Raw genomic sequence first — 18,026 nt, forward strand, 5'->3', positions numbered from 1 at the left:
CCTCCCGATATTAAACATGAATTAAATTCTAATTTCACAGCTTTATAAATCACTCCAAGGTCAATTCTTTACAATTTATTTTCAAACCTGATCTTTTGCACAATTCTAATATACCGTAAAAGCCTTTTCTAACAAAAACAAAAATTGACAAAAAATAATAACAAAAATAAAATAAGCTTTTTGAACCCCAAAATAGTAACCCCAAAAGTCATTTCATATGAAAATGTTAATGCTTTTCACAAAAAATAGAACACAAAATGTAGCTATCATGGTGACATAATTTGCATAGGTCTGGAAAAATGTGAGAATTTTTTGTTCTAAGAGACTGCCATTCATCAAAATGTGACTGCACTCATTGTTGTGGTCACACCTTTCAGGCTCTCCATATTTTTCAGAGAGGGTGGGGCTAAAAATGTGGCCACGCCCCATCTGTCTCCAGCTCCCCCAGAGGACAGAGTCAAACTGGTAACACTTTCTCCAGCTACAGCTCCTAAAAGTTTAAATATAAAAATTTCAAAATAATTTGAATGTTCAGTACTAATTCAATATCAGATATTCGGACAATAACCATTTTATAATGGCTATGTGTTTCTAAAGTTAGATGTGCACATTTGTTTACATTTTCAATAGCAGATGAAGTATTTATGTCCATTATTATTTGTAAATAGACTTTATAGATTGTAAACAGATGTGATGTCACTGCAGTAAAAGAAGTCCCCAGTCTTTTACAGAAGGGGTATTTATAGCTCAGTAAAAAAGAAGTTCCCAGGCAATTACAGAATGGATATTCATAGCTCAGTAAAAGAAGTTCCCAGGATTTTACAGAATTGGTATTTATAGCTCAGTAAAAGAAGTCCCTAGTCTTTTACAGAACGGGTATTCATAGCTCAGTAAAAGAAACCCCCAGGCATTTACAGAATGGGTATTTAGAGCTTAGTAAAAGCACAGACACTCTCTATTAAATCTATAGAAAACAAAATATGTTTGTGAAACACTGATGTCCCCTTATGGCAGTAACATAATTTTTGGCACCAAAAGAAAGGTTTTGTCACAAGAAATACAGATGTGAAATATGAAAGCTATAGCACAAACAATTCAAAAGTTATCGCCAAGGTTAAAGATGATCAAAAGTAGGTCAAACTGCAAGGTCAAAGTCTGTAAAATTTTGGTACCAGAAAAGGGTCTTGTAACAAAGAATACACAAGTGAAATATGAAATCCAACTATCACCACGCGTTCAAGAGTTACAATGTATGACCAAGGTTAAAGTTTTCAAAAAACTCCAAGGTCGAGGTAATGAGGTCAAATATATTGGAACCAGAAGAAAAGTCTTGTCATAAGGAATTCACGAGTGAAATATGAAAGCCCCATCACTAACTGCTCAAAAGTTATGGTCATGCAAGATTAAAATTTTTTGCAGACAAACAGATAAGACAGACCAAAAACTATATGGCCCTAAAATATCAGATTATGGGGGCATAAAGATACTAAAACACGTAGTAATTTGATGTATTGGAAAAGAAATGTAAAAAAAGAAGATAAAATAAGCTACATGCAATTACTGAGTTTTCACTAAAAGTAAGCAATCAATGACCAATAAATACCTGATATAGAGGCCATTAGTTGGGGGCTGCCCTTAGCAGAAAAGACTACAGCTGTCCCCGAGAGTGAGGCTGGGGCGGGGAATCCCTGCCCCTGTAAGGACAGCAATACAGCCCCTCCGCTGCAAGTTGTTCCTGACGCCTGGAAACCATCACTAATTTTAACGGTCACTGTAGCAGAGTACTGTCCCGAACAGTCATCAGTTTGTGAGAATTCAACCTAATAAGAAAACAAATAGAAAGATTCACAAAAAAGAAGTCTTAATCAAATAATGTCTACATTTAAAAAAATCTTATCATTGGTTTTGTAGGTCATCACTTATCCTTGACCAGGAGAGCCATTTTTCTGGCTTTGTCAATTAAATGTCTAAAAATTACCAATCCCATCCTTTACATTGAAAGCACACATAGAGTGTCCAGTGTCTAATATGAGATATCAATTTTTTCAGTCTTTCCATATATACAGTTGCTACACACACTGAAGGTAAATCCATACATACAGTTGCTGCACACAATGAAGGTAAATGTACACACACATTGAAGGTAAATGTACACACACACTGAAGGTAAATGTACACACACACTGGAGGTAAATGTACACACACACACTGAAGGTAAATGTACACACACACACACACTGAAGGTAAATGTACACACACACACACACACACACTGAAGGTAAATGTACACACACACTGAAGGTAAATGTACACACACACACTGAAGGTAAATGTACACACACAATGAAGGTAAATGTACACACACACACACACACTGAAGGTAAATGTACACACACACTGAAGGTAAATGTACACACACACTGAAGGTAAATGTACACACACACACTGAAGGTAAATGTACACACACACTGAAGGTAAATGTACACACACACACACACACACTGAAGGTAAAGGTACACACACACTGAAGGTAAATGTACACACATACACTGAAGGTAAATGTACACACACACTGAAGGTAAATGTACACACACACTGAAGGTAAATGTACACACACACACTGAAGGTAAATGTACACACACACTGAAGGTAAATGTACACACACACTGAAGGTAAATGTACACACACACTGAAGGTAAATGTACACACACACACACACACTGAAGGTAAATGTACACACACACTGAAGGTAAACGTACACACACACACTGAAGGTAAATGTACACACACACTGAAGGTAAAGGTACACACACACTGAAGGTAAATGTACACACATACACTGAAGGTAAATGTACACACACACTGAAGGTAAATGTACACACACACTGAAGGTAAATGTTCACACACACACTGAAGGTAAATGTACACACACACTGAAGGTAAATGTTCACACACACACACTGAAGGTAAATGTACACACACACACTGAAGGTAAATGTACACACACACTGAAGGTAAATGTACACACACACACACACACACTGAAGGTAAATGTACACACACACTGAAGGTAAATATACACACACATTGAAGGTAAACGTACACACACACACTGAAGGTAAATGTACACACACACTGAAGGTAAATGTACACACACACTGAAGGTAAATGTACACACACACTGAAGGTAAATGTACACATACACACTGAAGGTAAATGTACACACACACACTGAAGGTAAATGTACACACACACTGAAGGTAAATGTACACACACTGAAGGTAAATGTACACACACATTGAAGGTAAATGTACACACACACTGAAGGTAAATGTACACACACATTGAAGGTAAATGTACACACACACACACACACACACTGAAGGTAAATGTACACACACACACACACTGAAGGTAAATGTACACACACAATGAAGGTAAATGTACACACACACACTGAAGGTAAATGTACACACACACACACATTGAAGGTAAATGTACACACACACTGAAGGTAAAGGTACACACACACTGAAGGTAAATGTTCACACACACTGAAGGTAAACATACACACACACACTGAAGGTAAATGTACACACACACACATTGAAGGTAAATGTACACACACACTGAAGGTAAATGTACACACACACTGAAAGTAAATGTAGACACACACTGAAGGTAAATGTACACATACACACTGAAGGTAAATGTACACACACACACACTGAAGGTAAATGTACACACACACTAAAGGTAAATGTTCGTTGGACCTTCTTTATAATACATACACCTGTCATAAAATGCCAAGAAACCAGCAATGCATTTGATACACAAATATACTTTCAGTGTATTTGAAGATAACATCTTTCCTTCTACCTATTTTTATGCGGAGAACTATTACTTGGACATTTTTGTCATCATACATATAAGCAATGGAGGGTACTATACATACCATCCATATTCAATATGTGTATAAAACACATTCATATCACTTCACATTAGTTTGTGACATACACTAAAGCAACACTGACGCCGCCCCCCCTCCCCCCCTGTCTGATGTTGGGTAGGGACCAGTGAAGAGTATAGCAGTGGACTTTTAAAATACAGTACCTGTCCCCCTTTCTAAAAATAATTTTAGTGCCCAGGTCCTCTATTCAGTAGAATAGTACTTGTACGTATACACACTAAAAACATGACACCATATTTTTTAACAGATTAGATATCTTTCCCAGAGTTTCTGTTAACAAGACTTTCCATTGAGTGGAATTTTTGTCATCAGAAATGCCTCGTATCTTGGAGAGAAGAAACTGATTGAATAAACTTAGATGAATATAAGCAGTGATTTTTTTCTACCCACTGGTACTGGTACCCATTCAATTGGGAAAAATAGCGTCAAAATCGAACAAATTAGGAATTTTCTACCAAAGTAACGGCAAATGATTTTAACTAAAAGAAAAGAAAAGGAGAACAAAACAAGAAGTAGTGAATTTGGAATTTTTAGTCTCAAAATTGGGAAAAATCAATGGTTTTTGGCATTGGGAATGGTACCGTTTATCGGTACCAGTTACATGTATATAAGGAAAAAAATCGCAGATAAGATCTGCATAGTATATTAACATCCTTAAAGACCTGTGCTGAGTTACAAGAATATACATGTAATATCTTTGACCTCCATAAAATGTTATGATGGGACCAATATGAATAACAAAATACACCTATTACTGATCAAAACCTTATGGAATCTGATACACATAAAGAGAATGATAAAACAGTACAGTCGGACCAGTATATACTGACGCCTGTATAATGGGGTTTTCGTTAATTTCTACCCCTATCTATTTTTATTCACAATTATCTTTTTCTGTGTTCTTAACACTAGGCAATCTGACATCTTCTCTAATGCAACACTGTCTCCAAGAGTCTGGTTTTACTGTAATGTCCAAGATGACTATCCATACTGTATACATGACTGTTAAGAAGCCCCGCGTATAAAACATGGTAGAAACATTAAACTCATGATGCAGAGTTAAGGATAGACAGGACACTGATCACAGGATTTAAATACATCATATGTCATAAACTCCATGTTATATTACATGTAGGGCTGTCGTCAATTTACCCAGGTATGACATCATAGCCATCTTCGCAAGTCAAGTGTCCGATTCCCTTACCCAGATGAAGATAATTCAAGTGTTCGATTTGCTTACTCAAATGAAAGTAAGTTTAGTGTCCAAATCACTTACTTAAATGAGAGTAAATCAAGTGTCCGATTTGCTTACTCAGATGAGATTATGTGATTTGGACACTTTGCTTGTGAAGATGAAAATAGGTGAATTGGACACTTGGCTTGTGAAGATGAGAATAGGTGATTTGGACATTTGGCTTGTGAAGATGAGAATAGGTGATTTGGACAATTGGCTTGTGAAGATGAGAATAGGTGAATTGGACACTTGGCTTGTGAAGATGAGAATAATTGATTTGGACATTTGGCTTGTAAAGATGAGAATAGGTGAATTGGACACTTGGCTTGTGAAGATGAGAATAGGTGATTTGGACACTTGGCTTGTGAAGATGAGATTAGGTGACTTGGACACTTGGCTTGTGAAGATGCAGCAGACCCTACTAAACTACATGTATGTTACATCTTGTACTAGGCTATCATAATACCGGTATACATGTAACTGTGTATAAATTGTGATGTCACAGTGGTAAGGCTTTAAAATCCAAGTGAATGAGAGAAAATTGCTGAGGCGTGATTTTTCTCTCTCAATTTTTATCAAATTTCTCCACCAATTTTCCATCAACTTTTTTAAAATTCAGAATAAATTTATTTTGTACAGAAATAGTTCTTTGGAATTGATAAGCATTGAAGGTATTTTTCAAGTAAATGGCAATTATAGTAATGCAAGAGTGCAAAGTTAAATGTCGCCATATCTTAACACTGAGGTTAACAAGTCCATAAAAATGGTTTATTTAATGTCTTTTTAAAAAATTAATTGACATGTTTTCTCATAAAATCAGATAACTGTCTGTAAAAATAGAGAAAATGGGGTTTTATATAGCAAATTCTCAGTAGTATTATGTATATTTTTGACTAGACTGAAAAATCTGAAAAGATGAAGAAAAATTATTGAAGCGTATCCCCATCTTTTATGTAAATTTCAGACTGCAATTGATTTCAGAGAAAGATTAACAGAATACGTTTTCACTGCTTTTCAGGGAAGGTAACTCTTCCATGACCATACCTCCCTTCAATGACAACAACCTCAGATGATCTGGATAGATTGTATTGAGGGTCCTCTGTACTATGATTTTATCAAGTATGAGGAGAATTTAAAGATGTATTTTTCCATGTCACTGTCCAGCCTATCTGTAACTGAATGCTCAAGCAGCTAGAATTCATACTTGTAAATTTTGTTCTTTGGCCATGACAGGTGCATTGACTAAATTCAATGTTATTCCGTCACCAGAAGGTTGTTGTCTGGTTGCTAGGTAACCTGCTAGTACAGCTGCTCCGAGGTAGGATTTGGCCTCCTTTAAGGAGGAACCTACAAAATGTCGATGTGGGTTTATCAATGCTGCTAACTGTGCATTATTAATAAAAATTCTACTGTTATATTTGTGTAGAATTGATTTCTATGAAACCATTACAAGAAAAATGATGATGTCGTAACTGAGGAATGAATGCCTCTGTTGTTTTGTGTCATACAGGGTATAAACACAGAGGAAATTTGGGGGTAATTAGTGTAATTGGTGATTAAGGTGATTTTTACACATAAGCATAAGTATGATTTGTTGCAAATGGTGGGTGGTGTGGAATTCTGTAATGGAACTTAATCTGCAAAGAAAATTACAGCAGAAGAACTCGTCATTCTTCTTCAGACAAATATTCCACATATATGGTATGTTTACTTACCACAGGCAGTCACCTTAATTGTTCCCGTGGACTGTCCTCCAACAGAACCTGCCAGTTGACCTAATCGCTGACCCAAGGTCACCCAAGCTCTGGATTCTTCAGATAAAGCATTGGTCATGGCGTTGGCATTGATCTACAGGGAAAACTTCCATTTTACTGCTCTCAAATGCTTTTATATATTCATCAATCAACATTAAAACTCTACAACAAATGTTTACTGCCATTGCAGTCAACCTTGGTAAAATCTGAAAGTATGATTGGTTGCAAATGGTGGGTGGTGTGGAACTCTGTAATGGAATATAGAAGGGAATCACAATTTCTTCAGGTGGAAAGTTGATATGAAAATAGTTAAGGACTGACAAAATGAGAAGGGGGGGGGGGGGGGTTTAGTTGATTGAGTTGACAATTATTTCTAAGGCATACTAGGTATACATGTATTTACATAATGAGATGAATTAATGTAAAACTTATACGGTACCAATTTTGATGCACCAGATGCGCATTTCGACAAATAATGTCTCTTCAGTGATGCTCAACCGAAATCTTTGAAATCCGAAGTTTTAGAGCTAAATATAGCCAAAAACAGCGTGCCAAAAAGTGGAGCCAAATTCGTCCAAGGATAAGAGCTATGCATGAGGGAGATAATCCTTAATTTTGAAATGAATTTCTAAATTTTATAACAGCAATTAAATATACATCCGTATTTTCAAGCTAGTAACGAAGTACTTAGCTACTGGGCTGTAGAGACCCTCGGGGACTAACAGTCCACCAGCAGAGGCCTCGACCCAGGGGTCATAATGTAAAACTTATACGGTACCAATTTTGATGCACCAGATGCGCATTTCGATAAATAATGTCTCTTCAGTGATGCTCAACCGAAATGTTTGAAATCCGAAATATCATCTCTGACATGGAAAAGTCATTGGACCATTTGATATGAAAAAGTGATACTTACAGCACCAAAGAGTTGTTTCCCTTTGTTGAGATCTACAAATTGTTCTGCTATTTCTACGGCTACTCTTTCTTGAGCCTCTGATGTACTGGCTCCAAGATGAGGTGTGGCCACCACCTTAGGGTGCTGGGCTAGTGTAAAGTCTGCAGGGGGTTCCTAAAGGGAGAAATAAAGAGACAAATGTTATGTGATAAACCTCAAGAAATTGAATGATGTATTGTCAGGTCATTTTGAATGTGTTACCTTACACAAGTGTACAGATATGATGAGGCATATATCATGGTCAAATTTCTTTCATGCAATAATTACTATAGAGCAAAATGTTTATGAGGATCCAGTTTTGACATTATGAGGTTGTTGAGATAACTTAAAAGTTGAACAACATGAAACTAGTAGTATGGGAAATAAGAGTTATCCTTCTTGGTTCTTGTAATGAGACAATAACTACTTTTACAATCATCAAAATCAAAGCCTTGGGTTTAATTCATCTGATGTCTGAAGAACTACAGGATTATAATTTCAATTTAGCAAAGGAATTTGTTCATAGAACATGTCTATTTCTTATAAAAATTCAGGTAGAAATTGAATCTTCAAACACTTTCATTGCAACACACGTGTATCAGGTCCACACCATTTACCAAGGTGCATTTTTCTACCCCCCCCCTTATTTCCCTCATCTGTACTTTGGACTTATAAACTTACTGAAGTGAACACATCTAGGCCTGCTCCTCCACACTGCCCCGACTCCAGGGCCCTCAGAATGGCTGCCTCCTCAATAATGCCCCCTCGGGCTACATTGATCACTTTTACGCCCTTTTTACACTTCCCAAACACTGCATCATTTATGAGATCTACAACATACATAGCTGAATTCAGGATCAGAAACACCTGCTTTTCACATCTTTCCAAAAAACTAAAACTAAAAAGAAGACATTAAAACATTCAGTCCAGAGAAACTACATGCAGAGCTCCAGATAATTTTTTACCACAAAGAGCATTTACCCCCTGATTTTCAAATCAATGAGTATTTTGCTTTTCAGAAGAATTCAAAAGAATATTTTGTAATTTACTGATTATCTTTGCTGTTTTGCCACTAATACAGAATTGGATCGTAATCATGTGACTGGGTGTCTGACATATTAAATTTCAATACCTCAATGATAATAGGTAATTCATATTTATATTATACTACATGTATCACAAGTATGCATTACTTTGGGGGTGTAAAGCGTATTTAAATTCGCTAATGCGTAATTGTACGCATGATTTTCAACTTAAATGCGTATTCGGTCAAATTAAACGAGTATTTACGCTGATACGCCTCTTATCTTGAGGTCTGTGCATGTATGTACTCCTGAAATATTATTTTGATTAATTATCAGATTTGCAAGTACATTTTCTGTCCATATTGATCTGAACTCTTGACTCTTGCAGTAAATTAAGAGAGATTTTGACACATTTCTGTTGACAAAGAGAAATAACTTTTATATTCCACTTAATAAGTTATAACTAGCTGGTAATAAGAAAGACAAAATGGAAATAGAAAATACATTCAGATCGAGACAAGACAGAAAAAACTGCTCACTCCGTGTTTGTGGAATAAGGGGTGTGTGGACAGTGATGTAATCCACCAAGGGCCATAACTCCTCCAGCTGCATCCACTTGACACCAAACTGTTCACTGACCTCTCCTGGGATGATGGGGTCAAATCCAATGGTCTACAATCAGTGAAAAATGACCTATAGGTATGTAACAAGGAATATCGGAACAATAGAATTTAAAAAAAAACTCCTCAGAAAAAGAAGTTGCAATGAGCAACTCTTGTATACAAATTAAAGGTGGCTAGCGATGATTCATTTCTGATACAAAAATATCAGCTTGATTTAAAACTTGTTTTTCCAAATGTAGTGAGTAAATATCAGAATACCACAAACGAGAGTTCTTAGATTAAATTTCTGATATTCGGTAGTGGAAATTAGCAGAAAAAAAAATCACAGTACTGAGTATTTCTAACACCTGTTTACTCAGTTTCTCAGATTTCCTTAAATCACTATAACAACCAACTGCTAATGCAATGTTTTCATAAAATACTCACATTACAATTATTATGAATCAATCTTTATGCACTTAACAACAGGAGGGGACTGCCCATATTAATGACAACATACTTACATAATGTATCCCATTATTACTACATTCACAGGTACAAAGTGCATTATTTATTTTACATTTTCTTGATTTATCGGCTGGTCACTTTTTAAAGTTCTGTGAATAATTGTGGAAATGTAAGATTGAACCGAAGAATTGAACTCATGCACTGTGTGTAATGAAGGATGTCCCCCCTCCCCCTAGCAGGGCAACACCTTGAAAAAGGTCCCTAGTGAATTTAAAACCTATAACTATTTACAAATGTACAACAAATTACAATGAAATTTTCAGCAGGCTGAATCAAACAACTACCTTAAAAAGTCCATGGTGAATTTGAAATATGGTCCTTTAATCAAGGTCCATATTTCAAACATATTTGTTTACACAATCACCAACTCCACTAACCTTTCCTGTTTGTAATGACACTTATATCAAATGCATTTCTCAATACTCCCCTCCCCCTCATTTTTTTCTACCTACACTCATGTACAAACCTTCATTCCAAAAGACTGCATTCTTAATGCCACCTCTTTCCCAATACGCCCCAGTCCCACAATTCCTAGAGTCTTCCCATAAAGCTCTGATCCCATCAGGGCCTTCCGTTCTGACCATTTCTTCTCCTTCATGGCTCGATCACCACTGTGTACATTCCTTAACATAAAAAATGTCCTGCCTGTACACTAAACATGAGATAATGTCATGTCTGTACACTAAACATGAGATAATGTCCTGTCTGTACACTAAACATGAGATAATGTCCTGCCTGTACACTAAACATGAGATAATGTCCTGCCTGTACACTAAACATGAAATAATGTCCTGTCTGTACACTAAACATGAGATAATGTCCTGCCTGTACACTAAACATGAGATAATGTCCTGTCTGTACACAAAACATGAGATAATATCCTGTCTGTACACTAAACATGAGATAATGTCCTGTCTGTACACTAAACATGAGATAATGTCCTGCCTGTACACCAATCTATTGATATGTATACAAACATTAAAAAGTACTGCAAGATTAATCATTTATACAAAATAAATTTGTATCAGTGCTTTTAGCAAAAGTCATTCATTGATTCAAACATGCTAAATATTTAAAAACTGCTCTTTATTATTATTATTTTTTTAATCTGCACTTTTGATTTCAAATACATTATCATTGGTATAAAACAAATTCAAATTCAGGAGATAAGCGTGTTTTAAAAAAGTGACAAGTAAATTATGCCCTATTTGCATATAAAGTGCAAGGAAAGGTAACTTCTTTTCTTTGACGACAGATACATTGTACATATACATGGTATTTAATTTTTCCTACTATTTTGTCAGAAATATATAAACTTGTGCTGTTTCAGAGTCTTTTATAACTTGACATAAAAACCTACACGGCCTACACATCTATATAAAGAAATAAGTTATGTCTAAGGAATAAATGTCTACTTTGCTTATAACACTGGGATGTTAAAAATAATGGAAGCGTAGGGTAATTTGTACACAGTACTTAGTGAAGTCAGTGATGCAGAAATTAACTCATGCCTTCACTCTTGTTGACTACACTACAAACCATGGAGACATTAATTTTAGTCTTTTATTACTGGTAGAGAGATGACATGTCCAAAAGTTATTTTCTCATCACAGTCCTTTTACACAATGAAACAGTAAATTAGGCTTATCACTGAAACAAGAGGCCTACGTGCCACATCGCTCACCTAAGTCACCTTGGCCCATATTTACACATTTCCCCTAACCGTATATATTGGCATGTAAAACTTTGATCCCCTATTTTGGCCCAACCTACCCCTGAAGGCCATGATTTTCATAAACTTGAATCTGCACTATGTCAGGAAGCTGCCAGGTAAATTTGAACTTGTCTGGACCAGTGGTTCTTGAGAAGATATTTCCTATATATTTGCATGTAAAACTTTGATTCCCTGTTGTGGGCCCACCCTACCTCTGGGGGCCATGCTTTTAAGAAACTCAATTCTGCACTATGTCAGGAAGCTTCTACATTTTGAAATTTTCTGGCCTAGTGGCTATTGAGAAGAAGTTTTTTAAAAGATCTTCCCTATCTATTACATGTATGTAAAAATCTTATTCCCTTCTGTGGCCAAATCCTACCCTCAGGGGCCATGATTTTAACAAATGTGCATCTGCACTATGTGTGTAAGAAAGCTTCAATGTAAATTTGAATTTTTCTGGCCCAGTGGTTCTTGAGGAGATTTTTAAATGACATCACCCTATTTTTGCATTTTTGTGATTATCTCCCCTTTAAAGGGGACATGGTCCTTCATTTGAACAAGCTCAAATCCCCTTTACTAATGCATGATTGGCAACAAGTCTGATTGATATTGGTTTGCTGGTTCTGGAGAAGATTTTTCAGATTTGTAAGTGCATTTTCACTATCATCTTCCCTTGGAGAAGAGTGGTGCCTCTCATTTGTACAAACCAGAATCCCCCTTCACCCAAGGATGGTTTTTGCCAAGTTTGGTTGAAATTGGCTGAGTGGTTCTGAAGAGGATGATGAAAATGTGAAAAGATTACAACAACCATAGACAATGGAAAGTTTTGATCAGAAAAGGGTAAATGTACATATATAAATATTGCAAATTATAAATAAAATGTGGAGGTTTTAATGGTATTATAGGGACTACATTGGGTAAATGTAGATATTCTAGACTATAAATAAAATTTTTAGGTTTATATTAAATGGTATAGGATTATAAAAACAACGAAATCACGGGCTAATAATACACATCATCTCGTGCTGCCTTTGTTTTTATGCATCCATCAGAAAAACAAGGTCTAGACATTTATTCTTTAAATAAGACTCCTGAATTAATCTAGTTTGCATGCTGTGTGCGTCTGACAGAATTGTAGCCTTGTATCTTTACCTGCTGCCGACATCACATGTCAGTTCTTACCTGGACACACAACAGATGAGTGTGCATGTCAGTTCAGCCGCACTCAGTGTGTTTCCCCCAGGCGTGCTACAACAAAATATCAAAATAGGATCACATCATAAACATGGTGAACGGAATGAAGATGTAAATCTGTAATGACTTCAAAAAGAGGTGAAAATAATTCAAACACCAGAGAATGCAGGTGACTGAAATTCATAAGGTTTAAAATAAAATTGTGAGACCCTATTCTCCAGGAGGAGAGGAGGAACCAGGTCAAAATAAGATTGTAACATACATTGTATATCACTGTACATGCAGTGTACAGGTGACTTTTCAAAGGCTTATTAAGGATAATCAATTATATTCAATTTCACCACAAAAAATTAAAAAACAAAATGTTAATTATTCAAATTTGCAGTTTAATTCCTGTTGTCTTAAAATTTATAGCTGGTCAGAAAAATCAAGGACATTAATTTAATTAATTAGAAGGCAAAAAAAAAAGTTTCAGAAGTTTGACAAGTTTAAAGAGGAATAAGCCTCATCATAGTATTTTTATATCAGGAAATTAATACATATCCTTATATGAATGCCAGACTGGTTGGTTCAGAAAACTAGAGTGTTGTGCTGCCATTCTATTCAACAGAGTAAAAATGAGTCCCATAAGCGTTTTAATTTCTCTATCAAGTATATCACAATAAAATTGCAAATTTACCCTAATTAGAGTCAAATAAAAAATTTAAATTTCCATAATAAAATAATAATAAATATCTTTCTTTTTTCACCCCTTACAATTTTTGTGTGTGTTATTTTTCATTAAGTGATATTGGAGACCAAAGTATACAGCTGTGATACTAATTATAGAAATGGACTTGGGTCATTTGATAACACATTTCAATCACATACACATTCAACTTCACGTAATTCTTCACTAATTGTAGAGAACAAAATAAAGGATACAGGAGTTCCCTTTTTTCTTACTTCATGACAATGATTCCCCTCTTGGTGGCTTCATTACAGTCGATGTTGTCAACCCCAGTACCAGCACGACCAATGATCTTCAACTTCTTCCCTGCAGCTATGACCTCTGCAGTGACCTTGGTTGCTGATCGAACAATCAGCCCATCGTGATTCTAAAACAGCAATTAAAAACAAATAAGAATTCGCTTTTATGAACGATATTACTTTATTAACAACTTGCACTAAAAAGGCACAAAATATACATAGGAATTACGTATCCACCTTAAAATTTCAAGGATATAATAATGATATTTACAATAGAACAGAGAGGGTATAATACAATTATTGACATTTTTTAGGTCAATTGATATGATGCTTTATCTATACAGGAAAAGTACAATATTCACTGTGACCAGAATAGTACAATATTCACTGTGACCAGAAAAGTACAATATTCACTGTGACCGGCAAAGTATTGTACTGTGGCCGGAGTGCAAGGTTAATATTGTACTTTGTGGGTTGTTAAAGCATTACACTGACCAAGAAAAAGTCAACAATTGTTTAATAATTATCCGATTTAATAATTTCAAACATTGAAAGCGACTACCAAAGCCAGGTCAGCCAATTTATGTACCTGTACAGATAAAAGGTGAAGATAGCAAATTGTGATCAATCTCAAAACTCTAAGCAATACAAAATAGATAGTTGGGCAAACATGATCCCCTGGATATGGGATAAGATGCATAGGAGGAGTAAGTATCCCCTGTCGACCGGTCACACCCGCCATGAGCCCTACATCTTGATCAGGCAAACGGAGTTATCCGTAGTCAAAATCAGTGTGCCAAGAACAGTTTAACAATCAGTATGAAACTAGTCAGACAGCATTTGACCCAATGATAGGCTGTATTGGCAAACTAGATCGTTGTAATGACAGATACAATGCAAGACCTATTTGAAAGTTATCAGAGATGCAATTTAAGTTTTTGTTAATCATATGACTAAATAATTTAAAAACAATACCTGATTGGGTTCAATGCTGTTTATCATGATTTAACAATTGTTACTCTAGACTAGTTCCTAATAAAGTTAGTTTGTTTACCATTATAATAGTACAAGACCAAGTTGAACATCAGTAGAGACATGAGTGTTCATCAAAAGACTCAACAATTATCCGACAATCAATAGGTACAAGTTGAAAATCACTATTCAATTTTGGTCAGATGTTGGAGAAATCAAATGTTCTATTATTCACCTCAAAGACACACGGAAGTGAAAATAATGTACTATTTTTTTTCTAGTTTGTTGAATCTCAGCTGAATAAGGTACATGTAATTGGAGAAATAAAATTCAGGACAAAAGTTTAACGTTAGTTAACCATATAATGAAAATACAGACACATGTAATTGTCATGTCAAGCATTTGAACAAGAGTATGTTTCCTGATCAATGTTCTTGATTTTAATCCTGAGAGATTGACCGTGTCAGACGGCCATAACTGAAGGTCATAGATTGGTCTCCTGGATGGGACAGGACACACATGTTTCATAGCAATATATACATGTCCAGTCTCTCTTCCTTTGATACCACTGCTAATTGTAATGATCGCCATTTCCTCATGAATGCAGTTATGATTGATTGTGTCTGTTTAACGTCTCTCCCGAGAATTTTTCATTCATATGGAGACGTCAAGAAGAACGTTTGGCGATGGAACTGTCGCTACCTGTTTTAACAACCTAGGTCTGTCACAGCCAGAATTCGAACCCTGGTCTTCCACGTGCGGGGCGAACGCTCTAACCTCTAGACCACCGATGCAGTTGTAAACAATTGCACATATGAATATCATGATAATATAGTAATCTATTTTAATGACTTTAGATTCCGAAAGAAGTAAAATAGAAGAAATTGATTTCAATTTTAAAAATATGTCAGAGTATGAACTGCATTGCTTCACACTGGCAGACTAACATGCCTCATGAAGTATGCCATGTCGTACTAGATAGAATGTTCTATCGTTAAATGACGTGTCCTACGGACCTAGTCTTTTCTCAAGACACAGTTAGATTATTCTAACTACCAGTGTCGTGGTTCATACCCTCATTTATTTTCAAAAATTATTTCTTAAGAGCATCCATTCAGAACTGGAGTAGACTTTGAACATAAGGTAACAATGAAATATCAGAGTTAATTAGGTACAGTTGATGTGCTCTTTAATATTCATAGTCAAAAGAGATTTTTAGGAATCACAATAAAATAAATGGAATTATGGTCTTATCTATATAATATTTAGAAAATTACATAAAATCTTGACCCATATCGCACATGGTTATAATTCTGACATGATCTTACACTGCAAACGTTGGACTGTTGCAGTCAACACATATATGTGAAGCTTGCGTAACACGCCCTCTGGTGAGAGAATGATGTAGGTACATGTACGTAGAGAGAACTATATATAATTATGAGTTATTGTCAATTTTTTTTAGTAAAACTACAACACTGATTAATTCTCCTTTCCTAACATCACCCAAAAACAGAAGGGGAGTTTGTACACAATTAACATTCGTTCCCTTATGATAAAAGATGCATATTTGGACATAAAGGAATAGCCCCGTGCAGGGTAGTGCAAATCAAAATGTTAAAAAATTTATAACAAAACATCCAAGCCCCATTTTGGTGGTACATTTCATTAGATCCTGGTTTATAGAGACTTCAAGGACACCACTGTGTGAGGGGGTCTCTTGGCTGTCATGTGAGCTCTGGGTCGACTGTACAGTCTAATATTTCCGTTACGGCTGCTCTTGTCTGGCTGAACAGAAGAGGCAGTGAAATGACTACTAGAGGTACATGGAATAGTAGTTTTAACTTGCATCATCTGTGGTGCAGACGGATTGCATGTTCCATTGCATATATCCGACAGAGCTAACCCCCCAGATTCCAGTTTGTCAGCTTGTGTAAAATGCTGACTGTGGACTTTGGAGTTATGAAGGGGCAGATTCACTGTCAAGATTTAGTCCTAGATACTGCTTGATATACTAAGTTATGTGGTTGCGGATTCTATGTGTCAAATTCAATTAATAATGAAGTTATAACTGCCTTTAAAACCCAAACTCCCAATTAACCGTCCATATTGTAGTCAAAGCATATAATCCTGTGACGTAGGATTTCGATATATCATATATGATTAAATGTGATTCACTTCTCCAAACTTCAAATTCTTATGCCATGAAGTAGCTGTTTTTAACTTACTGTCAAAATTTCCAGAAATGGATTCAAATATAATCAGTTTCCTCCATCATGCAAGTGTATTGTTACAATACACAGCTACAACAATAGCTGGTGACCATTCATACGTTGTTTCCATAATCAATTCTATATGTGAACACATTAGAAATTTAATGATGATATTGATGAATTTCTTAATATATTACTGGGGACATTCAGAGTAGCTTCCCTTTACATCACACTATGTTGCATAAATAAAATACTTACGGCAATTTCTTTCAGTAATTCTTCTTTGGAAAGTTTAGTGTTTTTCACCACTTTAATTCCATTTTCCTGAAGAAAATTGACGCATTTCTGGTCAACTTCATCCGAAATTAATACGGAGGTGAGATTAATCGACATGATGGTTCGGCGTGGACAGTCGTGTTGTGTTGTGTCAAAGCGTCCGCGTGTCTCTAGCTATAGTCTGTTTCTAAACTAAAAACTAAATGTTCGTTGGAGTGAGGATAAATAAAAGTTTAATGGCAATGGCTGTCAGTGATAGGGAAAATTCCGTACTTAATGATGCTTGTTCTTTAGGTGCAACATTAACATACAAATCATCTTTATTTTAAAAGCTAACAGATCTGATGCAATAGTGGTGTGTTATTGTACGGAAGCTCAGCGTTGCAAGGAATACATGTAATTTGCCAATTGATGAAATTATTTGAAAAAACAAAAATCAACCGAAGTGCATGACTAGATTATAGACTAAATTCGTGTGGAAATGCGATATAGTTTTATTACAAAACTACTCGATTAAGAGTACTATGGTACGCCCAGTCTAACAACTGGGAATTGACAGAAATGAAAGTCGTTTAATGTAGATCTATATCATAAATGAATTTTTATTTATGAAAATACATTAGGGTATGAACTGCATTTAC

At 35.7% G+C, this 18,026-nt stretch overlaps 1 protein-coding gene across 1 annotated transcript; it reads right to left on the minus strand.

Annotated features, from left to right (window-relative positions):
• Positions 1 to 60: 60 nt before the first annotated feature.
• Positions 61 to 17,752, minus strand: LOC125665221 (D-3-phosphoglycerate dehydrogenase-like). Its single transcript, XM_048897855.2, has 11 exons — positions 17,368 to 17,752; positions 13,901 to 14,052; positions 12,944 to 13,009; positions 10,514 to 10,670; positions 9,457 to 9,589; positions 8,574 to 8,722; positions 7,875 to 8,027; positions 6,920 to 7,052; positions 6,409 to 6,551; positions 1,604 to 1,820; positions 61 to 490 (listed from the first exon to the last, which is right to left on the minus strand). The coding sequence occupies exons 1-11, from the start codon at positions 17,500 to 17,502 to the stop codon at positions 336 to 338; spliced, it is 1,593 nt and encodes a 530-aa protein (XP_048753812.1). The 5' UTR covers positions 17,503 to 17,752; the 3' UTR covers positions 61 to 335.
• Between the last annotated feature and the right edge of the window lie 274 nt (positions 17,753 to 18,026).

Source organism: Ostrea edulis, chromosome 10, assembly GCF_947568905.1.
Source record: "Ostrea edulis chromosome 10, xbOstEdul1.1, whole genome shotgun sequence".
Taxonomy (NCBI): Eukaryota; Metazoa; Mollusca; class Bivalvia; order Ostreida; family Ostreidae; genus Ostrea; species Ostrea edulis.

Bases quoted from the DNA above. Each gene is read 5' to 3' on its own strand.
- LOC125665221 (XM_048897855.2), bottom strand. From the start codon at position 17,502: ATGTCGATTAATCTCACCTCCGTATTAATTTCGGATGAAGTTGACCAG. The intron at 10,671-12,943 runs GTAAGAACTGAC...TTTTATGTTAAG, and splicing joins CTCATCTGTTGTGTGTCCAG to GAATGTACACAGTGGTGATC. The intron at 8,723-9,456 runs GTGAGCAGTTTT...TGTATGTTGTAG, and splicing joins CCTTATTCCACAAACACGGA to ATCTCATAAATGATGCAGTG.